This window comes from Schistocerca piceifrons, chromosome 7, assembly GCF_021461385.2.
Source record: "Schistocerca piceifrons isolate TAMUIC-IGC-003096 chromosome 7, iqSchPice1.1, whole genome shotgun sequence".
Classification (NCBI taxonomy): Eukaryota; Metazoa; Arthropoda; class Insecta; order Orthoptera; family Acrididae; genus Schistocerca; species Schistocerca piceifrons.
This window is the reverse complement of record NC_060144.1, coordinates 94531954-94559348: the sequence shown is the minus strand read 5'-3', so window position 1 is coordinate 94559348 and position 27395 is coordinate 94531954. Positions and strand designations below refer to the sequence as shown.

The window sequence follows — 27395 nt, the reverse complement described above, 5'->3', positions numbered from 1 at the left end:
TAGTGCCATAATAAATACCGCGGTTATATGCAAATGAAAGAAACAAATGTTTACATAAGTAAATCTTGTAACTAAGTGTAAAGCTTAAGCGGGCATCCATGCCTCCATGCCTTACTTTCTTTTAAATAATCCTCACTTTTTATAGTTGCTTGACTATTGCGGCAAAGGTAGAACTTCTTTCGGCAACCTAGTAAGTCACCCACAGTTACCATTTTCATACAATAGTCAGAGGTGTCATCCATGGAAAAGCAGCACAAGAGGAGTCGAGATCGAGCAAGGTAAGGTCACAGTCTTCATATGCCTCTGATAATGCCAGTCAGATATCCACCATAGTGCTATCCACAGCGATACGTCCCCTTCATTGTCCATGAGGTTTTCGAATTATCATAGCAGGCGGGTGGCATCGACCAATTATCATGAGAGTATACCGCCAAGAGTAGTACCACTAGATGTTACAGAATTGCCTCGACTTGCACTGAAATCATATTCCAGGTGTTCCAACGGCTTATGAGTGGGTATAACGATATCAGAATGGGATCTATTGAGCAATAGACCGCTACTGATCAGAGTAATGCGATAGGTTAGAGAAACCAGTGCAACACCATAAAAGATGAAGCTAATGGTTGATGGCACAGGTACTGAGTACAGACGGCTGTTGCCATTAGAAATACATATAGGATTCTATTGTGCAGTTACAGAACTTGGACATGGGGATCCAGTCGTTCGTGCTAACAAAAGAGCTATCTCACAGCTGGAAGTGTCAGTTCGACTCGGTAAAACAGAGCACAAATGTTTTATGCTTCAATACAGTTGCCGGCCGGAGTGGCCGAGCGTTTCTAGGCGCTATAGTTCGGAACCGCGCAATCGCTACGATCGCAGGTTCGAATCCTGCCTCGGGAATGGATCTGTGTGATGTCCTTAGGTTAGTTTGGTTTAAGTAGTTCTAAGTTCTAGGGGACTGATGACCTCAGAAGTTAAGTCCCATAGTGCTCAGAGTCGTTTGAACCATTTTTTTTTCAATACAGTTTTAAGCATTCAGTGTTAAGGAAGTTGGAGTCTTTGCTAATGCTTAGGGAATCACGAGTCTGCGAAGTAATAAGCTTCTGTAGGATGTTCCCTGCAATAGGGAAAGCGTGCATGCAGTCTTACAGAGAACAACTTGTAGAGCTTTGGTTGTTTCCAGTGCAGGTTTGATGTTGGGTAAATCTTCAATACATCCTTATTGGGTCCTTATTGAAGATGTTCTCAAGGTTTCCATTTTCTCGCACTCATCAGTTGGTAGCTACCCGACTCTTCTAGTGCAATAAGCGGGCAAGCAAATTTTACTCAGTTGGTTTCATTGAACATTCTGATGGGCTACGGTGGATGGCTTTATTCGATGGGATGGCATCCGAATGACCAGGAGTTCCGAACACTACTTTAGGCACTGCTTCCCAGTACTGAACTACGTTCTCTTTCTTCAACATTGAAGAGCAGCATCGGAAATGCTACGTAGCTGTTCACACGTATTGGTAATCACAATTCAAACAATATTCCAGACATGGAGGGTTATATCTGGAACGGTGGTACTCCGACGAGAGTGGTTAATAAAGCAAACAAAGCAAAATATGCTCAGTACTACAGCGATGAAGACAATTGGAACGTTGTGTGCTTCCACATGCAGGGTGTACAAATGAAGACGAAAGATGATAGACACAACGATCTAGAAGATTATAAATTAACAGCACTAAAATGTTGTCGAGTGAGGTAATTTACAAAAAAAAAAATGGTTCAAATGGCTCTGAGCACTATGGGACTCAACTTCTGAGGTCATTAGTCCCCTAGAACTTAGAACTAGTTAAACCTAACTAACCTAAGGACATCACAAACATCCATGCCCGAGGCAGGATTCGAACCTGCGACCGTAGCGGTCTTGCGGTTCCAGACTGCAGCGCCTTTAACCGCACGGCCACTTCGGCTGGCTGGTAATTTACACAATGTATTCTAACGATGAGGTGAGACACAAGTTGTCGCCTGTGCAAACTCGTAGGCGTGGAGATGACTTGTCAATAAGAGTCGTACAATGGTACAGCCTCGTAGAACTTCAGCTGTCGCTGTGATTAAACACTTTGAGACTCATAGTAAAGGAATTACAAAGGAAGGGAGGGGTGGAAGGAGAGGGGTCCTGTTGGCTTAAAAGTGCTGTCCAGCGCCAGACCTCTTGTTTTTCTGTTTAATATTAGTTGGAAGCACACATTAGACTTTTACCAGCTTTCATCAAAACATGAATGCTCGTGAATATGGCCACAGGATTAAATTCCGTTTCTCAGCAGAAGTCAGAATGGGCGTACACAACCTGTAACTATAAGGATCAATTTTCGGAACCACACGCTGGAAAAGAAACATGAAACCAGGATCTGCGGTGCAGCTTAGCTGAAAGCTGGTGTTGGAAAGTTTGTAGAATAAAGGTAGCATATCGAAAGGGGTGTTCTGGATAGGACTTAAAAACGAGACCACCTGCTAGACGCTTAGCATGCCGGGAAATCCAAAGTACTGGCACTATGCAGAACACAGGGCTGCCTGCTCCACACCGGCTGCAGAGGGTGTTCAGCGACGGGTAGGGACGGGTGTATGAGAGCCTTGTATTAGTCAGCCAGAGCCTAGCGCAGGGGGTGAAATGACTTCAGCAAATGTGGGCACTCGTTGTCGTGCGCAGTTAGCTGCAAGCACGAATACGTCCTCGCAATTATCCAGTGATACGTGGACGGTATATCAGGCGTACCCTGGATTGCAGAGCACAACCGAGTCACTGGTAACTAGGTCTTTTACGAAGTGGTAATACTAACTGTTGTGGATTGGCAAGACAGCCAACCCACAATGAGAGGAAGCCGAAAGGCACGCGTTTTAGCTCACGCACGCTGGCGTGAGGTCTGGAACAGGTCAAGGAAATGAGACTAACAAAAAACGTACGTAGCTGCTGGAATACTTAACTTTAATCCATAACTGGTGAACATCGCTCTTGACGGTACATGTTTTACAGCATCAATAGTAACTGGTAATGGCGCCTTGCTAGGTCGTAGCAAATGACGTAGCTGAAGGCTATGCTAACTATCGTCTCGGCAAATGAGAGCGTATTTTGTCAGTGAACCATCGCTAGCAAAGTCGGCTGTACAACTGGGGCGAGTGCTAGGAAATCTCTCTAGACCTGCCGTGTGGCGGCGCTCGGTCTGCAATCACTGATAGTGGCGACACGCGGGTCCGACGTATACTAACGGACCGCGGCCGATTTAAAGGCTACCACCTAGCAAGTGTGGTGTCTGGCGGTGACACCACACTAACCACTTACAAGTGCTGCACACCAGGAGACTTCACTCATTGCGACTAAACTTGAAAGAGGGGAGAAGTCGAATGTAGTAAGAAGGGAAGCGCATTGGTTCAGTAATCTTGGCGAACCGATACTGCCGGGAGGGTTTAGAACGAAGAAATGAAAAACAGAATTGGTGACACAACATGGAGGTAAGAATCTCACAGGAGAGGCCAGAACTGAGCTGTGTAGCCACCAACGGCAATCGGCCACCAAAACTATAAGAACTGACGATGGTGATCTGGACACCCAATAGCGTGAAAAAACTGTGGCATCGAAAACGAGTCCGAACTAGTCCTTGTCTGTCATAGGTGCATGTCAGGCTGTCACAATGCCTAACCAGTAAGCACGTAACGCTGAAGGCCAGCTGGGGCAGATATCGTTATATGACGTTTTAACATTTGGCATTCACATCTGCAACAAAGGACACTGTAACACTAGAAACTGTACGGTTTTGACGTACATGGCACTTGACTCATTGGTAGCAGGTAACGCCTTGAAAGGTGAAAAAATTGTTTGGCAAATATGTATACATTTTGTACTCTACTGCAAAGATATTGAACTGGGAAGTTTATGTGTATGACGTAATTCTCATATTACACCCACTGTAGTGCTTACAAATAGATGGTATTAGGGACAAGAATAACTCTGTTGATATTGTAGGGTGTAGTGTAGATAGCTGTATACTTTACCAGTGATAACTAATGAGCTGCGTATGGCTCGTGTTCGTGCCATATCTCATTTGAAATCCTGTTTTTACTGTACTTCCACCTCGTTATGCTAATTTCAGTTTCTGGTTTCACTGAGTTGTCGCCATGCCTGCCCGTGAGCGGCAGCAGCATCGCTTATCGATATAAGTCCTTTCATGTTATCTTTGCTGACCGCTATTACTTCCCGGTTGTCGTGTGTAGCGAGTTACTTCGGATCTGCCAGGGAGTTGGTTGGGAGGCGCTAGCAGTGCAGTTCGGACCTGGCAGTGGTTTGACTTAGGACGCGGCAGGAGAGCAGTCGGGGTGCGTATGCCGACTCGTGATTCGTCCTTGTTACTGCACAGTCGCTGCCGCCAGTACTGTCTAGTCCTTCGTAAAAGTGTTCGTGAAACTATGTGTAGCTTGTGATGCTGACTGCTCAGTTATTTTAGTGCTGTCTCCGTGCTGATGTGTGGCAATCGGTAGGTTGGCGTGGAGCAGCGAGGAAATCTCCGCGGAGTGTGGTTTGCACGGGCCCGCTGGCAGTCTCTACGCAGTGTCGGACTGTGTGGGGCTGTTCCCGTTGCTACGAGGTCCGTGGCTCACCGACCCTGGACACAAAAGTTGAGTTTAGATTTAATTTATCAGCAAGTCAAGACTGTTCACATTGTGCCATCTGGTTCACGTTGTTGGCTGTTGGGACATTCCCGCGAGTAATAACGTGTGTGTTCGAGTTGGCGAAGGCTTAGCCACCGTCCGGTGGAGTCTAGCTGTATTTGGTTACTTGCAATTGAAGTGCACCAGCGGAATTTTCTGCCTTGCGGCCGTTAACGTTCCGATTTCCTGCGCTGGCCGTTGACGTAAATTCAGGTAGTGTACTTTCCTCACCGTGTTTTCGCTGTCCAGCACGGTGTGTAGTTTGACAGCTTAATGTATGCTTGGTTGTGGGCGTCCATGCCTTTTACGGTTTGCATTGAACTCCCGGCTGTGTGCTGGTTGAGTGGAGTGCATATTACCTTGTCGGTGGGTCCGTTGACTGTCTGTTGGTTGGGTTGTCGTCGGATCGCGAATGGTTGGACCGACTGCCTGTCTCACCTAAGTGATCTTTAGTATTTCAAGTGCTGGCCGACCCCCGAAACTTCTGAGCGCCGTTAGCTGCACTGTCTTTTCTTATTATCTGTTGTGTGTATTTTTATGGATCATAGCCGATGGTTTTGAATTAAAGTGGAATTGTCTTTAGTGGTGTTTTAAGTCATGGGCCTTCAGCCACTGAAAAATTAAAATTCCTTGCTCGTCAAGTGTTAGATTGTTTGGGCCTTCAGCCTGATTAATATACTGTTTATAGATAAAGTCTACTCAAAATTATTTTAGTTGTGTTTTAAGTCATGGGCCGTCAGCCGTTTTAAAATTAAGGATCTTTGTCTTTCGAGCATCAGACTGTTTTGGGTCTTCAGACTAATTGAAGATAATGCCTTCTGCCTTGTGTTTTTTTATTTTCACCTTGAGTCTTTAATCATGAGCCTTCAGCCGTCTTTAAATGAAGGTTGTTGCTTTTCAAGTGTTAGATTTTGGGCCTTCAGTCAAATTGTAGAACTTAACGTGAGGCCTTCTGCCCTCTAAATATTCTCTTTGGCGTCTGAATTTTGAGTTAATAGCTTTTAGCCTTTTTTTTTTAAATTAAAGTGGTTGTGCCCTTAAGGAATAAGATAGTGTCGCGTATTCTGCCAATAACTAAGTTCAAGAATTTGTATGGTAATGTTTGGTCAAATAAATAAAGATCGAGTGTAACTGCCAGCAGCTCATTTTGGCCCCTTTCCACAACTCTAACTACCTGTCCTGTTGTGCGGGTGTTTAGCAGGGCGTTTCAACTAACATCTTCATTTTTAGAAGAAGAAATGGAGCCTATGTCAGAAACGCTGGCTGTTTTCATCAAGAAACAATGGTAGTTGCGGGTCCCGCTTAGCAGTACAATGGCACAAGAAGGACCCAGACGCAGCTGTTGCTACTAAATTGCGAGAAATGACACCTTCCATAAAGACGTCAGAATAAAGAGGAAAGCGGTAACACACCAGCGTATGGAAACCCTAAGCATAATCGGACATAGGAGCTGTGAACGGTTGGCAGATACAATAATATATCGAGTACAGCAAACAGCGGAACACAAAATATTACCTTGTAGAATGAGTCATAGATGGCTCGAATAGAGATTTTACCATTAAATCAACATCAGCTAGCTCACTTGCACTAGCGTGTTTTCATGGAAAATCCAAGTGTCCTCAATAATAGTCGAACTTTTCGCGCTTATTATGATAGCGATGCGGTCAACCTTTTCGGAACAACGAAAACACTGAGAACTGAAATCATCTTACCACAGTTCAAACTCCCTACCCTAATTTGCATTTACATTACAGAGAAAATGTGGTTTAATGTCCGATAAAGTACTGATTACCATCTCATCACTCTGCAAACAGGAGATACTGGAGTGGTGACAGCGCCGGGGCACGAGCGCTAAGTATCTCCTGTCTATAGTGCGGTGAAATTATCATAGGTAATAGGCGGTCGTCTTTGAGTGGCCAGAAATTGTTGAAACCATTTAAGCCTGCATGTCATAAATACAGTTCTCAATTACGATTAGTTCTTGTCACCGAAACAGCTACGGATCTCTGTAACCTACTACATTCTGGCTGGATCAAGTAAGTTGTTGTTGTGGTCTTCAGTCCTGAGACTGGTTTGATGCATCTCTCCATGCTACTCTATCCTGTCCAAGCTTCTTCATCTCCCAGTACCTACTGCAACCTACATCCTTCTGAATCTGCTTGGTGTATTCATCTCTTGGTCTCCCTCTACGATTTTTACCCTCCACGCTGCCCTCCAATACTAAATTGGTGATCCCTTGATGCCTCAGCACATGTCCTACCAACCGATCCCTTCTCCTAGTCAAGTTGTGCCACAAACTTCTCTTCTCCCCAATCCTATTCAACACCTCCTCATTAGTTATGTGATCTACCCATCTAATCTTCAGCATTCTTCTGTAGCACCACATTTCGAAAGCTTCTATTCTCTTCTTGTCTAAACTATTTATCGTCCATGTTTCACTTCCATACATTGCTACACTGCATACAAATACTTTCAGAAACGACTTCCTAACACTTAAATCAATACTCGATGTTAACAAATTTCTCTTCTTCAGAAACGCTTTCCTTCACATTGCCAGTCTACATTTTATATCCTCTCTACTTCGACCATCATCAGTTATTTTGCTCCCCAAATAGCAAAACTCCTTTACTACTTTAAGTGTCTCATTTCCTAATCTAATTCCCTCAGCATCACCCGACTTAATGCGACTACATTCCATTATCCGCGTTTTGCTTTTGTTGATTTTCATCTTATATCCTCCTTTCAAGACACCACCCATTCCGTTCAACTGCTCTTCAAAGTCCTTTGCTGACTCTGACAGAATTAGAATGTCATCGGCGAACCTCAAAGTTTTTATTTCTTCTCCATGGATTTTAATACCTACACCGAATTTTTCTTTTGTTTCCTTCACTGCTTGCTCAATATACAGATTGAATAACATCGGAGATAGGCGTCAACCCTGTCTCACTCCCTTCCCAACCACTGCTTCCCTTTCATGCCCCTCAACTCTTATAACTACCATTTGGTTTCTATACAAATTGTAAATAGCCTTTCGCTCCCTATGTTTTACCCCTGCCACCTTCAGAATTTGAAAGTGAGTATTGCAATTAACATTGTCAAAAGCTTTCTCTAGGTCGACAAATGCTAGAAACGTAGATTTGCCTTTCCTCAATCTAGCTTCTAAGATAAGCCGTAGGGTCAGTATTGCCTCACGTGTTCCAACATTTCTACGGAATCCAAACTGATCTTCCCCAAGGTCGGCTTCTACTAGTTTTTCCATTCGTCTGTAAAGAATTCGCGTTAGTATTTTGCAGCCGTCACTTATTAAACTGATAGTTCGGTAATTTTCACATCTGTCAACACCTGATTTCTTTGGGATTGGGATTATTATATTCTTCTTGAAGTCTGAGGGTATTTCGCCTGTCTCATACATCTTGCTCAACAGATGGTAGAGTTTTGTCAGGACTGGCTCTCCCAAGGCCGTCAGTAGTTCTAATGGAATGTTGTCTTCTCCGAGGGCCTTGTTTCGACTCAGGTCTTCCAGTGCTCTGTCGAACTCTTCACGCAGTATCATATCTCCCGTTTCATCTTCATCTACATCCTCTTCCATTTCCATAATATTGTCCTCAAGTACATCGCCCTTCCACCTTTCTGCTTTCTCTTCTTTGCTGAGAACTGGGTTTCCATCTGAGCTCTTGATATTCATACAAGTAGTCCTCTTTTCTCCAAAGGTCGGATCAAGTAAATAGTACTCAAAATTGAAGATGTAACAATTGCGCACAGTAACATGACACAGGACAAGAAGGGAGAAATAAACGACATAGATTATAACAATGCGACATATTGTTCGTGTGATGCACATGAACGTGTGTTACGATTATCCGACAAAACAGCATCTAATAAACGACGGAGTACCCTAAAATGTTAGGCAGTTTCATCCTGTGGGTATGCACAGTATGGCTGGGCCAGGAAAATGCCTGCTGTCCTAATGGAGGATTCTATGTATATCACCCGACTTAACCTTTAGTCTGTGGGGGCTCTTGGGATACAGTCATCTCTCGGCCAAAGTGTCTCAGTACAGCAGAGGAAAGGAGCTTCGGCCTTCGTATTGCTGAACATGTGTGCACAAGTTGATGTTGCGCTTTCAACAGCAGCATTGGTGCCCAATTTTGCCCGTGGGGTGTCGCTAGGCAAATCAGCGCCGTCCACTATTTGTTGTGACTTCACTGCCACGATATGCCTAGAAACGGGATACTGGAGCCAAACTGTCCCAGCGTCCACTTCGTTGCTGACATTATGGCCCTGAAGTTGGTACAGCAAATAGAGAGCGACATTGAATGAAAAGGACACGTTCAGTCTTAAGAAGAGGCACTGACCAGCAACAAGAGTGTAGTGTACTGGGTCCGAAGCGGACGTGTAACTCTAGTGTAACAGTAAATATAAAGGTCGCTATATTTACACTGCACACAAACTATACGGTTATAATGAATTCTACTCTGTAAATGATGAAAGTCTATGTGAATGCAGCTTGCCGCTAACTTGGTGTAATGTTTTGTCTGTACAGAGGTGTATCTGTCGCCTTTATTACTCTTTCACTCTCACACATAAATCGGTACAATAAAGTCAGGGCTTCGTGTTTTCTTATTAGGCTGATCCGTGAAAAGACAGACAAACAATTATGCTAATGGAGGATTCTGAGTAATTTCTCGAATTCCATTCACTCTCTCTCTCTCTCTCTCTCTGTCCTTTATCTGTGTACAGTTTAAATATATTAATTACGTGAAATCAGCCTAGTAGAATCTCTGGTGGAGCCCTTCGTCTTAATATTCAGCGGCTGGCTTGCTAGAAAAGATCTTTGCATTTGTTATTATTATTAAGCGCTGCATTCAGTTGGGAAAATCGATCGTTTGAACAATTCGTTCAGTTTACGACAGATCTAAAATTTCAGATGTGGACGAAGCCTTTTTGGACGATTTCAAAAAACTCAGAGATTGCAGGCTCTCTTCGTCACAGCTGAAACTTCCCAATTAATTACAGGGCCCAGACAATCATCAATGATTCAGACAGAGAACTCATTCGTCATTCACTCTAGAATAAAATGGTCACAAACCTTATTTCTGAGGAAAATTGTATATTGAATCCATTTTCGTACATGTTCCGTTTTCTGTTGGTTCCAAGTCTCATGTAATTTGCTTTTACCTATCACGCTAGCGACACAAACTTTCCTAGCTCGCTTTAGCGCGAAGACGAGTAAATAAATCTCTTTTAGCAATCCGACAATCTTCCAACCAATACTTCCGAAGCTGTTCCTTTCTCCCCCTATAATAACCATGGAGCATACATTTCTGTACCTCTGTTGTTCCAAAGAATAAACGTACTAGAAAAATACTTTGGCGTCGACGAGCTGTCGGCGCATATATTACTAGAAAATCTGATCAGATACTTTTCAAACGTAAATACATGTGGATGATTTGGTTGACCATTATTAATTATTGCGTGGTAGAGGGTAATTTTCCGTGGGGAGACTACACGGTGTACGTTCGGACATTAGGTGAAAGCTGAGGAAATAAAGGAAGTGTGACTTTGGTGTGTATACGTATTGATAGAATAGGCACTGTCATGTGCTCAAATGTCCTACTTCCACTAACAGGCATGTTGATGAAGTAGTGTCGTTATATCAAGGTTCAATGCTGCTATGACTTGTAGTTCATAGCAAGGTAGTATATGCCAATCAAGGATACCCACGGTAACGGAACCATGCACTTGTCTTTTGGTATACTGTACCACAATAGTAAAAAGTATACAGATAAATGAAAGGCCTCAGTGACGCAATGTAAAGAATCCATCACTTCTCTCCCTTCTGCAATATCTGTTACTGTGCAAGCGTCTTATCATGGAACTTATAAACTGATCAGCCACAATATTATGAAACCCTGCCTAATGGCCGGTATATCCTCCTTTGGTACGGTTAACAGCGGACACGCGGCTTAGCATGGAAGCAACGAGTTCTTGTTAGATATCTGGACGCAGCTGGCACAACAACTGCACACACAATTCACCTTGTTCCCATAAGTTCCGGGGAGGGGAGACGATTATGCGATACTACCGTCTAGAAGACAGCAAATATCAGTGAACCCTTCTCTGATTAGTCATCGTATGTCATTTTCTGGACTAGCAATTTTATATGTAGGGTGGTCCTTTGATCGTGACCGGGCCAAATATCTCACGAAATATGCGTCAAACGAAAAAACTACAAAGAACGAAAGTTGTCTAGCTTCAAGGGGGAAACCAGATGGCGCTACGGTTGGCCCGCTAAATGGCGCGCTGCCATAGGTCAAACGGATATCAGCTGCGTTTTTTTTTTTATAGGAACCCCATTTTCTATTACATATTCGTGTAGTACGTGAAGAAATATGAATGTCTTAGTTGGATCACTTTCGTCGCTTTGTGATAAATGGCGCTGTAAGAATCACAAACATATGGCTCACAATTTTAGACGAACATTTGGTAACAGGTAGGTTTTTAAAATTAAAATACAGAACGTAAGTACGTTTGAACATTTTATTTCGGTTGTTCCAAAGTGATACATGCGCCTTTGTGAACTTATCATTTCTGAGAACGCATGCTGTTACAGCGCGATTACCTATACCCACCACATTAATGCAATAAATGCTCAGAATTATGTCCGTCAATGCATTTGGCAATACGTGTAACGACATTCCTCTCAACAGCGAGTAGTTCGCCTTCCGTAATGTTCGCACATGCATTGACAATGCGCTGACGCATGTTGTCGGGCGTTGTCGGTGGACCACGATAACAAATATTCTTCAACTTTCCCCACAGAAAGAAATCCGTGGTCGTCAGATTCGGTGAACGTGCGGGCCATTGTATGGTGCTTCGACGACCAATCCACCTATCATGAAACATGCTATTCAATACCGCTTCAACCGCACGCGAGCTATGTGCCGGACATCCACCGTGTTGGAAGTACATCGCCATTCTGTCATGCAGTGAAACATCTTGTAGTAACATCGGTAGAACATTACGTAGGGAATCAGCATACGTTGCACCATTTAGATTGCCATCGATAAAATTGGGGCTAATTACCCTTTCTCCCATAATGCCGCACCATACAAAAAATGGTTCAAATGGCTCTGACACTATGGGACTCAACTGCTGTGGTTATCAGTCCCCTAGAACTTAGAACTACTTAAACCTAACTAACCTAAGGACATCACACACATCCATGCCCGAGGCAGGATTCGAACCTGCGACCGTAGCAGTCGCACGGTTCCAGACTGCGCGCCTAGAACCGCGAGACCACCGCGGCCGGCCCGCACCATACATTAACCCGCCAAGTCGCTAATGTTCCACTTGTCGCAGCCATCGTGGATTTTCCGTTGCCCGATAGTGCATATTATGCTGGTTCACGTTACCGCTGTTAGTGAATGACGCTTCGTCGCTAAACAGAACGCGTGCAAAAATCCGTCATCGTCCCGTAATTCTCTTGTGCCCAGTGGCAGAACTGTACACGACGTTCAAAGTCGTCGCCATGCAATTCCTGGTGCGTATAAATATGGTACGGTTGCAATCGGTGTTGATGTAGCATTCGCTACACCGACGTTTTGGAGATTCCCAATTCTCGCTCAATTTGTCTGCTATTGATGTGCGGATTAGCCGCGACAGCAGCTAAAACACCTACTTGCATCATTTGTTGCAGGTCGTGGTTGACGGTTCACATGTGGCTGAACACTTTCTGTTTCCTTAAATAACGTAACTATCCGGCGAACGGTCCGGACACTTGGATGATGTCGTCCAGGATACCGAGCAGCATACATAGTACACGCCCGTTGGGCATTTTGTTCACAATAGTCATGCATCAACACGATATCGACCTTTTCTGCAATTGGAAAACGGTCCAGTTTAACACGGGTAATGTATCACGAAGCAAATACCGTCCACACTGGCGGAATGTTACGTGATACCACGTACGTACACGTTTGTGACTATTACAGCGCCATCTATCACAAAGCGATAAAAGTGGTCCAACTAAAACATTCGTATTTCTTTACGTACACGAATATGTAATCAAAAATGGTGTTCCTATTAAAAAAAAACGCACTTGATATCCGTTTGACCTATGGCAGCGCCATATAGCAGCCCAACCATAGCGCCATCTGGTTTCCCCCTTCAAGCTAGACAAGTTACGTTCTTTGTAGTTTTTTCGTTTAATGCTTATTTCGTGAGATATTTGGCCCGGTCACTATCAATGGACCACCCTGTATATATTGCTAGTCCAGAAAATGACATGCGATGACTAATCAGAGGAGTGTTCACTGAATTCGCTGCCTTCTAGAAGGTAGTATCGCATAATCATACGTCGCAAAGTTTATCACGTTACTTTCAGACTAGAATGTGAGTACAAACAGTTATAAGTTTTCTCTGTCATCTGTAAAAGAGTAAAAGATCGGTGTTGATTTGTTTCCCCCCAGTATTCGCTCCTTTTGTCAGACCGAGCTCGTTATTGAGGTCATGAATTGCTAATACAAAATGTTTTTGAGAATACGATCTCTAGTTCAACTGCATCTCGCCGTTATGCTAATCCACAATGAACACTATAACCGACGGTGAATATGGAATCGGTGGGTTCAGGAGGGTAATACGGAACGCCGTGCTGGATCCCAACGGCCTCGTATCACTAGCAGTCGAGATGACAGGCATCTTATCCGCATGGGTGTAACGGATCGTGCAGCCACGTCTCGATCCCTGAGTCAAAAGATGGGGACGTTTTCAAGACAACAACCATCTGCACGAACAGTTGGACGACGTTTGCAGCAGCATGGACTATCAGCTCGGAGACCATGGATGCGGTTACCCTTGACGCTGCATCACAGACAAGAGGCTTACGATGAAGTACTCAATGACGAAACTGGATGCACGAATGGCAAAACGTCATTTTTTTTCGGATGAATCCGGGTTCTGTTTACAGCAACATGATGGTCGCATCCGTGTTTGGCGGCATCGCAGTAAACGCACATTGGAAGCGTGTATTCGTCATCGCCGTAGTGGCATATCACCCGTCGTGATGGTATGGGGTGCCATTGGTTGCACGTCTCGATTACGTCTTGTTCGCATTGACGGCACTTTGAACAGCGGACGTTACATTTCACATGTCTTACGACCCGTGGCTCTACCGTTCATTCGATCCCTGCGAAACCCTACATTTCAGCAGAATAATGCACGAGCGCATGTTGAAGGTCCTGTACAGGCCTTTCTGGATACAGAAAATGTTCGACTGCTCTCCTGGCCAGCACATTCTCCAGATCTCTCACCAATTGAAAACGTCTGGTCAATGGTGGCCGATCAACTGGTTCGTCACAATACGCCAGTCACTACTCTTGATGAACTGTGGTATCGTGTTGGAAGCTGCATGGGCAGCTGTACCTGTTTAGGCCATCCAAGCTCTATTTGACTCAATGCCCGGGCTTATCAAGGCCGTTATTACGGCCGGAGGTGGTCGTTCTGGATACTGATTTCTCAGGATCTATGCACCCAAATTGCGTGAAAATGTAATCATATGTCAGTTCTAGTACAATATATTTGTCCAATGAATACCCGTTTATCATCTGCATTTCTTTTTGGTGTGGCAATTTTAATGGTTAGTAGTGTAAAACTGAAGGAAAAAACACTGAATACAGTTGGCTCGGAGGGAGAAATTTATTTATTTTGAAAATAATACATTTGAAGACGAGGTAGAGTAATTTTCTGTTGTGCTTATCGGATCATATTGACGACAGTAGAATGAGGAATGGTAGAACTGCAGCTGACGCAAGAAACCCGAACATTGTGTTTATAATAAATGAGAAATAGTATTTTATTGTTGCAAATTTTTCTTATAACACCCGTTCAGCGTAACAGTCATCATTCTATGTTCAGAAATGTTACATTCAAGGAACATACAGACAAACAATCTGAACTGGGGTCATACTAACTCAGGTGGTACTCAATGTGAATACCATGAAGCTGGCTGCGGTGGACGAGCGGTTCTAGGCGCTTCAGTCCCGAACCGCGCGACTGCTACGGTCGCAGGTTCGAATCCTGCCTCGGGCATGGATATGTGTGATGTCCTTAGGTTAATTAGGTTTAAGTAGTTCTATGTTCTAGGGGACTGATGAGCTCAGATGTTAAGTCCCATAGCACTCAGAGCTATTTGAACCAACACCATGAATAACCTTTGATGTTTTGTACACATAACAATGAAAGAAACATCACTGGATTAATTTTCTCACAGGGAGAAATTCATGTATTTTTTAAACAATACTTTTGTAAACATTGGACACAGTTATTTTCAGTGTACATATATGGTCATATTGACCCCAGAAGTACTTGGAGGGTTAAGAGCAAAACAGGGTCCGTTTTCGCTGGTCTCTTGAGGGGAAATCTGAGTGCTGATAATGTAACTCGGCAGGCACGTGGTGTAGAGCCTCGTTTACAGGTGAAGAGACGACTATAGTGACTCTCGAAGTAGAGAACAACAAATAGAGGAAACAAAGATGGGACAGTCAAGTAGAACCATTAACAGGAAAGATACGCATCTGAATCCTTGCAGTATTCACCTATCGGATTTTCACGCAACAGAACACAAGAAAGCTCAGAAACGACAAGTTTAAACTGAAGACAGGGATAATGTAATACTCAGCGGAGGCGTTCCTCAACAAAATGCAAAGTAAGAGTGCAAACAGTGGGCAATGAAAGTTATTTACGAAGGCAGAAGTCTGCAAGGCGCTCTACATTTAGTTAGAATTACCAATAGGAATAAATGCTACCTTCCTCAATTACGGTTTGTGAAGAAGGACACGTAATGTGAAATAGCAGTGCAGTAGAGCGAGCAGCAAACGAGTGACGCAGTAGTGACACATAATCTGAGTAGTGTCTCGCCACCCGATGAAATGTAGGTGTGAGCGGCTGCTAAAAATATGACAGGGATGCCGGTCCTGATATTCCACTACACTAGAGCAATATTACACAGTGTGCTCCCGAACCCACATGTTTGAAGTAAGCAGTCGTGTGGGTGTGTATGTGTGTTGGATTAAACTCTCTAAACGGTTACAAAAGTAGAAGGGCGACGTAAGCAAGTATACAGGGTGAGTCACCTAACATTATCGCTGGATATATTTCGTAAACCACATCAAATACTGACGAATCGATTCCACAGACCGAACGTGAGGAGAGGGGCTAGTGTAATTGGTTAATACAAACCATAAAAAAATACACGGAAGTATGTTTTTTAACAGAAACCTACGTTTTTTTAAATGGAACCCCGTTAGTTTTATTAGCACATCTGAACATATAATCAAATACGTAATCAGTGCCGTTTGTTGCATTGTAAAATGTTAATTACATCCGGAGATATTGTAACCTAAAGTTGACGCTTGAGTACCACTCCTCCGCTGTTCGATCGTGTGTGTCGGAGAGCACCGAATTACGTAGAGATCCAAAGGGAACGGTGATGGACCTTAGGTACAGAAGAGACTGGAACAGCTTTTTATTGGACTTTTTCACTGACGCACATGTACATTACCATGAGGGGTGAGGTACACGTACACACGTGGTTTCCGTTTTCAATTACGGAGTGGAATAGAATGTGTCCCGACATGTCAGGCTAATAGATGTTCAATGTGGTGGCCATCATTTGCTGCACACAATTGCAATCTCTGGCGTAATGAATGTCGTACACGCCGCGGTACATCTGGTGTAATGTCGCCGCAGGCTGCCACAATACGTTGTTTCATATCCTCTGGGGTTGTAGGCACATCACGGTACACATTCTCCGTTAACGTACCCACAGAAAGAAGTATCATCGTAAACATGTCCCTGCAGATGCTGCTCGCCGACCGTGGCCCGTGTTTGTTACAACACGCAACTGAACGTCGGAGGTTCCAAGCGTCAACTTTAGGTTACAAAATCTCCGGATGTAATTAACATTTTACAATGTAACAAACGGCACTGATTACCTATTTGTTTATGTGTTCACATGTGCTAATAAAACTAACGTGGTTGCATTAAAAAAAAACGGAGGTTTGCGTTAAAAAACATACATCCGTGCATTTTTGTATGGTTTGTACTAAACAATTACACTAGCCCCTCTCCTCACGTTCGGTCTGTGGAATCGGTTCGTCAGTATTTGATATGGTTTACGAAATATATCCAGCGGTAACGTTAGGTGACTCACCCTGTATATACACTCCTGGAAATTGAAATAAGAACACCGTGAATTCATTGTCCCAGGAAGGGGAAACTTTATTGACACATTCCTGGGGTCAGATACATCACATGATCACACTGACAGAACCACAGGCACATAGACACAGGCAACAGAGCATGCACAATGTCGGCACTAGTACAGTGTATATCCACCTTTCGCAGCAATGCAGGCTGCTATTCTCCCATGGAGACGATCGTAGAGATGCTGGATGTAGTCCTGTGGAACGGCTTGCCATGCCATTTCCACCTGGCGCCTCAGTTGGACCAGCGTTCGTGCTGGACGTGCAGACCGCGTGAGACGACGCTTCATCCAGTCCCAAACATGCTCAATGGGGGACAGATCCGGAGATCTTGCTGGCCAGGGTAGTTGACTTACACCTTCTAGAGCACGTTGGGTGGCACGGGATACATGCGGACGTGCATTGTCCTGTTGGAACAGCAAGTTCTCTTGCCGGTCTAGGAATGGTAGAACGATGGGTTCGATGACGGTTTGGATGTACCGTGCACTATTCAGTGTCCCCTCGACGATCACCAGTGGTGTACGGCCAGTGTAGGAGATCGCTCCCCACACCATGATGCCGGGTGTTGGCCCTGTGTGCCTCGGTCGTATGCAGTCCTGATTGTGGCGCTCACCTGCACGGCGCCAAACACGCATACGACCATCATTGGCACCAAAGCAGAAGCGACTCTCATCGCTGAAGACGACACGCCTCCATTCGTCCCTCCATTCACGCCTGTCGCGACACCACTGGAGGCGGGCTACACGATGTTGGGGCGTGAGCGGAAGACGGCCTAACGGTGTGCGGGACCGTAGCCCAGCTTCATGGAGACGGTTGCGAATGGTCCTCGCCGATACCCCAGGAGCAACAGTGTCCCTAATTTGCTGGGAAGTGGCGGTGCGGTCCCCTACGGCACTGCGTAGGATCCTACGGTCTTGGCGTGCATCCGTGCGTCGCTGCGGTCCGGTCCCAGGTCGACGGGCACGTGCACCTTCCGCCGACCACTGGCGACAACATCGATGTACTGTGGAGACCTCACGCCCCACGTGTTGAGCAATTCGGCGGTACGTCCACCCGGCCTCCCGCATGCCCACTATACGCCCTCGCTCAAAGTCCGTCAACTGCACATACGGTTCACGTCCACGCTGTCGCGGCATGCTACCAGTGTTAAAGACTGCGATGGAGCTCCGTATGCCACGGCAAACTGGCTGACACTGACGGCGGCGGTGCACAAATGCTGCGCAGCTAGCGCCATTCGACGGCCAACACCGCGGTTGCTGGTGTGTCCGCTGTGCCGTGCGTGTGATCATTGCTTGTACAGCCCTCTCGCAGTGTCCGGAGCAAGTATGGTGGGTCTGACACACCGGTGTCAATGTGTTCTTTTTCCATTTCCAGGAGTGTATATAAGAGCATTTGGAGTGACAGCAGAATCCTCTCGTTAATGCAAGTGTGACTGAGTCCCGTATTTGAGTGTCAATTTTGGCTCTAATTCAGTCAGGTGTACTACAACGATGGTACGTACAATAGAGTGACTATTTCAGCCGTAGCTTCGTTGAAAGTCAACAGCTAACAGGCTGTCTACAGTTGAGCGAAACACAGTGGTAGCACGCAAGATTCTGTTCTTCGCTGCATAGTCCCAGCACGGAGATAAAGGGTTGTCGACAGAACCTGACCTCTCACAACTACGAGCATGTTCCGTCAACCCGCAGATCAGCGGCATCGCGCAAAGACCGCAGTGCCACGCCAAAGTCGGCGATACTCGCCAATATCAAAGACATTAGCGATGTCTCGCTGCAAATTGTAACGACGAATGAGAAAGGCTGAAGAAGACACATCCTCTCTCTGCACATAGGCGTCCTCACAAGGAAGCCAATATACGATGGGCGTTTGAAAAGTCCGTCAAAAATGGAAACTACTTACGTGTCTGGGGTAAACCTTTTTTTATTTTTCGACACAGTCCCCTTTTAGACTTATACACGTCGCCCAATGCTGTTCTAATTTGTCGATCCCTTCCGAAGAATAGGAATTGTCCAAGGTTGCAAAATAACTATTAGTTGCTCCAATCACCTCCTCGTTTGAATAAAATTTTGTTCTGACAACCATTTCTTCAAATTGGGGAACAAATAGTTGTCCGAGGGAGTCAAGTCTGGAGCATATGGGGGATGCGAAACGAGTTGTAATCCTGTTTCGATTAATTTTGCAACCACAACTGCTGATGTGCGTGCTCGAGCATTGTCGAGATGGAAAAGGACATTTTTGCGGTTCAACCGCAGATGCAGCTCGGATTTCAAAAGGTCCACTAACTATGAGTTATATGCACCTGTAATAGTTTCACCCTTTTCCAGATAGTCGATGAGGATTATCCCGTTCGAGTCCCATAACCTTTCCGGCCGAAGGTATGGTCTTCACCTTTTTTGGTGCAGATTCTCCCTTGGTAACCCGTTGTTCATATTGTTGTTTGGTCTCAGGAGTATAGTAATGGATCCATGTTTCATCCACAGTGACGAAACGACGCTTAAAGTCCTGCGGATTCTTCCTGGACAGCTGCAAACCATCCTTGCAAAACTTCACATGATCCCGTTTTTGGTCAAGCATGAGCAATCGCGGAACCCATCTTGCGGATAGCTTTCTCATGTCCAAATGTTAATGCAAAATATTATGTGCCCGTTCATTCGAGATGCTCACAGCACTATCAAACTCACGCTGTCATCCATCGGCAATCATGGATTTTATCAATGATTTCTGGAGTCGTAACCTCCACAGGTCATCCAGAACGTTCAGCATCACTTGTGCCCATATGGCCGCAGCGAAAATTTTGAGACCACTTATAAACTGTTCTAATCGAAGGTGCAGAGTCTCCGTAATATTTATCAAGCTTCTCTTTAGTCTCCTGAGGCGTTTTGCCTTTCGTAAAGTAATATTTAATTACCACACGAAATTCTGTTTCGTTCATTTTTTGACAATCACTCGACTTCCTTGATTCACACGAATGCCAAAGACAAAGAAAGAGACCAATATGGCTGAAACTTGGCAAGCGTTCTTTCCAAAGGTGCTACTAACTAAACATGACCTCGATAAGCGTGGGTGGTGCCATCTCTCACACTTTGCGCGGACTTTTCAAACGCCCCCCGTAGAGAAGGGTATGGGTGCGCTGCGCCCAGCTGAAGCAGTGAAGCAGTGAATATCAATGAAAACGTCCAATGTTACTCACGTTTCAGGTGGAAGTGTACTATTGCAAATGTTGAACAGAGTACTTCAAGAGCAGTGTTTGCGATTACGTGACTCAAGGGCTTCTTTAACTGTCAATTACAGATGTAAATATTCAAGTACTGGCGTGGGAAAGGATTGCATCAAGTTAAGTAAATGTATTAGAGGAGATAAACTTCTTTTCCAAGTTCGCTAATAATAATCTTTCATGACGGGTTCCGGCAATCAATGTTACTAGCTTCATATGTCGACAGGAATGTTTTTGCATATTTTTTTAAAATAACAGTAAAAACACCCTTTCTCATGAGAGGGTCGCTAAGCATTGACTTGTGAAACGCGTGGATTATTACGTGTTGTTCGACCATTGTATCCTTCTCTAACTCCGTACGCACAGTCATTGCTCTGGCAGGACTGCTGGAAGCACTCTGGAACGTTGGAGTGATTTCTCCTGCAGATTTAAAGCCAGTTTTACAATTGCCCTCAACAATGTTCGAAGATTTCTGTTCACCAGTACAGGACAATTGCCTGGTCTCAGTTTATCTTTGGTTGTGCCTTCATGTCTCAAGTTCATGGTAATGTCATTAACAGAAAGGAGGGAAGGAAGATTCGGTTTCGTGTCCCGTCGAATTCGAAGTCATCAGAGACGGAGCACACGCTCGGATTGCGTCAAGGATGGGGAAGGAAATCGGCTGTGTCCTTTCAAAGGAGCAATTCCAGCACATTCCAGGAGCGATTTAGAGAAGTCACGGAATACCTACGTCTGGACGCCGGTTTGAACTGTCGTCCTCCAGAATGCGAGTCCAGTGTGCTAACCAATGCGCCACCTCGCTCGGTAGTCAAATTGCCTTTGGGGGACTTGTTACCAGTATATATCCGATGACTGGCCTGAGGTGTCTCGACTGACCCATTCTATTGTTACTGCATCTATACTGGCAATACAATACTTCCTGCCTCCTTTTATTCTGAGGTGTCTGCCTCTGGCCACACATAGTTGTCAATTTCGCATTATGTAATGGTGAACGGATATTTATCATCAGATAGCATACTGTCTCTCTTTTTCTACTTTGTCTGTGCAGAATTTGAGCCCACTGTGCGAACATAAAGCACCATTTTTACTAAAATTCACACACTGCAGTTAAATTTCCTGGGAAATAAATCTCCAGCTCTCACAAAGTTTCTTGCTTCATAATGTATGTTGAAGTAATAAGTCCACAGAGAGTTACGTACCTCACCGTCGAAGTCCCAGGGCACGTAGGAGAACTGAATGGCCGGCATGAAGACGGTGGCCTGCAGCCAGCGTATGAAGAGCTCCTTGGTGGGCGCCTCGCTGCCGTAGCCGTTGCCGCCCACCATGTCTGGCAGGACGAAGGGGTAACCCACTATGTTCATCTGCAGCAGCGTCGTCACCAGCGAAGCCAGGCCGTTGTCGAAGCCCCACCTGCTGTCCTTGTCGAGCATGCGGATGTAGATCGGAAACTGCTGACTGTGTTGGCCGACGCGAGCCTCTACCATCGGGCCGAACTGGGCGGCGGTCTTCAAGTAGTCCAGTGTGTACTGCACCGGGTTCATCTCCGTTGTCAGCACGGGAGGCTGTGGTAGCCAACTGGTCTCCCCGGCGTCGAATTTGAACGAGTCGATTCCCGTCTCAGTCTTGAGTTTCTGAACAGTTCCAAAACAGAAAAACATTTAGATATTGTTATGAAACATCATAAACTTACGCAAACTGAATATTGTGCATCAAGCTAGTGATACATTTTGTACTGTGAAGATAGGTGTCTAATAGGTGACCACGAATTTCGTCACACGATTAAGGGGAAAAATCAGTCCAATTGCACTGTGGTTAGTCCTAGCCTAGCCAACCTCGCGTTCGTATACAAAGAACGCGTCCTGTGTCTCGGAATTTTCACCAAAACCTTGAGCTGGCAATATATATCATACCTGACGATACTAATCCTGCGTTTTATACCCAACACCCTGCAAGGCTTTAGAGGGTTCTACAACCCAAAACAAGGACCATACCAGATTTTAGTGGAACTATGTTCTACATATAAGTTACCAAGGAGCTTCGCCATTCTCTCACCCAAAGTGTAGGTGCGTTTAAGGCATTATGAATGTAATGCGTTCTATTTCTTTATCATCGCTTTTACAGTAGACGTAAACGAACGTATACTGATGACACAAACGGTTACGTGAGGAGAAAAGGAATAAATACTTTGATAGTAATGGAAGTTTGTGAAAGGCTGGCTCTCGAAGCCAGTTTCGCTGCTTTTCCTGAGTATTCACCTTAATCACCGGGCTATCTTAGATTTAAACTTGATGGAGATGAATCGAGCTGATAGGGATAAACTGAAACTAGTAAAGGCTGTGCGGACTAATGTACTCAGTATCTATTAATGAATTAGGCAGGTTTGAAACCTTTAAGACCCACAGGAAGATTTTTTATGTCTGTCAGTCTGTCCCACGATCATTATCCGAACGACAGCCTCAGGGATAAAGAAGGTACATACAGTTGCCAAAGACCAATAGAATATTAGGAACATGACCAGCAGCGGGAACATTTTTCAACGTTTCCAATAAAAAATTACACTCTTCACAAAAAAGGTTCGAGAAAAGCAACCTTTTCGAATTACAGAAATGTTGAAATAGTGTAATTTACTGCGAGATGACTCATGTGACAATGAAACAGACATACTGGTATTTATCATAGTTCTACCTGAACATTGCTCCTACTTGACGATAACAGATAAATCAACGCATTTACTCGTATTTTTTCCGGTAAGCTGCATATATTTTACATTAGAACTAAAATTTTAATCAAAGAAAGTGCTTGAAGTACTCCTGGCTTAATTTCATTTCCTGTCTTTATATCGCCCCTGCAGGCAGACACACGAAACATGTTTAAAAATCTGAAAAGATGCTTCCTGAGTACCTCATAATTGTTTATTACACTGTATTATGAATGAACTAATAAACATAATTATCTAAATATCGTCGCTGTGGATTTCTCTGTGCATACCAGCAAGTCGAATTCGCATCCTGACCAGCAATCAGTATATTCTTAGAAATTATTAAGTGCTAGTTAATTCAATTTGTCGCCCTGTAGGTCACTTCATTTCGAAGAAAGCGGAAGAGCAGTCACTACCTGCACTTCGCTATTTTTCGAATAGATCTTTTTCTACTGTACTGTTATGACGAGTCTTTTTGACGGACGCGCACGATGGTAGATTGTATGCAAATGTAGATATCCGAAGATTGAGGTTGTTTCTTTTTAGAAAGTTATAAAGTGAAACGAGGTACTCAGGTTGAAACAGAGCAAGCTATAATCGTACCAAATGTTCGTATTGCACCACTACTAATACACTACTGGCCATTAAAATTGCTACACCACGAAGATGACGGGCTGCAGACGCGAAATTTAACGGACAGGAAGAAGATGCTGTGATTTGCAAATGATTAGCTTTTCGGAGCATTCACACAAGGTAGGCGCCGGTGGCGACACCTACAACATGCTGACATGAAGAAAGTTTCCAACCGATTTCTCATACGCAAACAGCAGTTGACCGGCGTTGCCTGGTGAAACGTTGTTGTGATGCCTCGTGTAAGGAGGAGAAATGCGTACCATCACGTTTCCGATTTTGATAAAGGTTGGATTGTAGCCTATCGCGATTGCGCTTTATCGCATCGCGACATTGCTGCTCGCGTTGGTCGAGATCCAATGACTGTTAGCAGAATATGGAATCGGTGGGTTCAGGAGGGTAATACGGAACGCTGTGCTGGATCCCAACGGCCTCGTATTACTAGCAGTCGAGATGATAGGCATCTTATCCGCATGGCTGTAACGGATCGTGTAGCCACGTCTCGATCCATGAGTCAACAGATGGGGACGTTTGCAAGACAACAACCATCTGCGCCAACAGTTGGACGACGTTTGCAGCAGCATGGACTATCAGCTCGGAGACCATGGCTGCGGTTACCCTTGATGCTGCAACCCAGACAGGAGCGCCTGCGATGGTGTACTCAACGACGAACCTGGGTGCACGAATGGCAAAACGTCATTTTCTTCGGATGAATCCAGGTTCTGTTTACAACATCAGAATGGTCGCGTTTGGCGACATCACGGTGAACGCACATTGGAAGCGTGTATTCGTCATCGCCATACTGGCGTATCAGCCGGCGTGATGGTATGCGGTGTCATCGGTAACACGTCTCGGTCACCTCTTGTTCGCATTGACGGCACTGTCAACAGTGGACGTTACATTTCAGATGTGTTACGACTCATGGCTCTACCCTTCTACTTTTCATTCGATCCCTGCGAAACCCAACATTTCAGCAGTATAATGCACGAGCGCATGTTGAAGGTCCTGTACAGGCCTTTCTGGATACAGAAAATGTTCGACTGCTCTCCTGGCCAGCACATTCTCCAGATCTCTCACCAATTGAAAACGTCTGGTCAATGGTGGCCGAGCAACTGGCTCGTCACAATACGCCAGTCACTACTCCTGATTAACTGTGGTATCGTGTTGAAGCTGCATGGGCAGCTGTACCTGTACACGCCATCCAAGCTCTGTTTGACTCAATGCCCAGGCGTATCAAGGCTTTTATTATGGCCAGAGGTGCTTGTTCTGGGTACTGATTTCTCAGGATCTATGCACTCAAACTTTGTGGAAATGTAATCACATGTCATTCGAGTATAATATATTTGTCGAATGAATACCCTCTTTATCATCTGCATTTCTGCTTAGTGTAGCAATTTTAATGGCCAATAGTCTAGTACGAACAGTTATGGTGGCGTTTCTTGTTGGGAAAATTAATAAGGCTACACATCATACATGGCACGGAGGAAGGATGAAGATTTTGCGATACATCTGTCGTAGGGAGGGTGGCATGGTGGAAGTATCCAGATATTTTTATTGGGTAATATGTGCTGAATGCAGGTCGCACCACTAACAACAAGGAGGGAAGAAAATTCGCACACCTACCCTGATGGAATTAGTTTAATAACTGAACACAGTTTTGCATGCATTTGTATATATTGTTCTTGGGGAATTAGCGTACGTTTTAGGACTGCTGGTTTTTGCGAAAGATCGCGGCCTACACCGCGACTGGAAGGCAGCAAACCACTGCTCTCCCCATTCCAACTACTGTAGTTAGGGTTTACACACCCGCCCGGCCCATGCGCATTCTTTGCAGCAGTAGTACAGTGAAGGACTGACAGCTGCCGTGTGACCAACAGACACGTAGCAGAGACCGGAAGGAGAACGTCGTGGCAGGACTGGCATGTGGCGTGAAGTGACATGACGATCTTCAGTGGATTAGCGACCACTGTACAGTGTGGTGTTTGTTTAAATATAGACGTTGCACTCGCACCTATACTGTCCCAGCAGCGGTGGCTCTTGTTTAAACATTTAACTTGGGTATCACTTTTGCTGATAATGTTGTTGGCTCAGCAGAGAACGTAATTCGTTTGTTTGCTTGTTGTAAATAGAGTGAATACCTTTAACACTGCAGTCCTATCCTAACTGGCGGGAAATTTTGTACATGTTATTTATCGGTGTTTAGATACCCCGCCATTGCCGGTTGATCAAAAAGTCAGTATAAATTTGAAAACTGAATAAATCACGGAATAATGTAGATAGAGAGGTACAAATTGACACACATGTTTGGAGTGACATGGGGTTTTATTAGAACAAAAAAAATACAAACGTTGAAAAAATGTCCGACAGATGGCGCTTCATCTGATCAGAATAGCATAACAAAGTAAGACAAAGCAAAGATGATGCTCTTTACAGGAAATGCTCAATATGTCCACCATCATTCCTCAACAATAGCTGTAGTCGAGGAATAATGTTGTTAACAGCACTGTAAAGCATGTCCGGATTTATGGTGAGGCATTGGCGTCGGATGTTGTCTTTCAGCATCCCTAGAGATGTCGGTCTATCACGATACACTTGCGACTTCAGGTGACCCCAAAGCCAATAATCGCACGGACTGAGGTCTGGGAACCTGGGAGGCCAGCATGACGAAAGTGGCAGTTGAGCACACGATCATCACCAAATGACGCGCGCAAGAGATCTTTTACGCGTCTGTCGGACATTTTGTGAACTTTGTTTTTCTTTTTGGTTCTAATAAAACCCCATGTCATTCCAAGCATGTGTGTCAATTTTTACCTCTCTATCTACATTATTCCGTGGTTTATTAAGTTTCCAAATTTATACTGACTTTTTGATTACCAAGTATTTACAAGTCAACAGTGAAGTTATGGGGCTAGACTGATTTTAGGTGACCTGACAGTGACGTCATTGTTTTAATGCACTGGTAATGCAAGGATGAGTTCTTCACTGCGCAATATAGACTGCGTACGTAGCAAAAGCGTGTTAGTTCCACTGTGCTAGTATATAAATTTAATTTTTCCTATTTTCGTTTAAATATTGCTTTGTTCTAACTGATTAACATGAGGTATCTTTGTATTTGTTGAAATATCACGTAGTGCTAATTGTTTAACGTGGGATATTGGTGTATTTCTTAAATTACCGCGCTGTGGAAATCGTTTTACGTTGAAAGTCTCGTATTAACGATAGCATCAAATTTCCCCCAAAATTGTAAATAGCATAATACGTTGGGTTACTTGCACGGAAAACTGTTGAGCTGCAGATTGTTGAATCGAAGTTTCACATATCGTCAGAATTTGTTGCTGCTGCTGCAGATGTTGGAACGGCGCAGAATTTCGAGACATGAAAGCCAGAAGTACGCACGAATTTTAGAGGCTAAAGTTTCTACTCTGTTGATGACGTATATGAATGAGTAAACGTGCACAGTTATCGTGTTATTCTTGAGTTGATTCATGTTATATGACGTTACATTGCAAACTCGAGTTTCACTTATGTGTTGCAGACATTTGCTTCTATTTGGTTTTGCCGACCTTCTGTTTGAAGTGTGCTGCACAGTTTACCGCAGCAGCAGGAGCGCTAACACTAATTCGTGCAGCATCCTCGCATTGTTGATTGGCTATTTTGGTTATATAAGTAAAGGCCACATCAAACTTTTTACATGAGTCTGAAGGCACAGGTAGTCATTTGTTAGTATAATGGTCTCAGAGAAGTGCATGGTTTATTATTAAGATTGATAAGGGGGTGGGGCCAAGAGGTGAGTTTGTTCACATAAGGCAAACAACAGCCAATTAATTGATTTACTACTGCTGTTTCAATTGAAACTCATTTACTGTATCTGGAGTGAAGGAGAAATGTGAAATATAGAATG

At 44.4% G+C, this 27395-nt stretch overlaps 1 protein-coding gene across 2 annotated transcripts in view; it reads right to left on the bottom strand.

Annotated features, from left to right (window-relative positions):
- LOC124804796 (myogenesis-regulating glycosidase-like) overlaps positions 1 to 27395 on the bottom strand; it is a 186660-nt gene that overhangs the window by 12833 nt on the left and 146432 nt on the right. For both annotated transcript variants that reach the window (XM_047265126.1, XM_047265125.1), the window contains exon 4: positions 21366 to 21797. In XM_047265126.1, coding sequence (XP_047121082.1) covers positions 21366 to 21797 — 432 coding nt within the window. The remainder of the gene's footprint in view (positions 1 to 21365; positions 21798 to 27395) is intronic.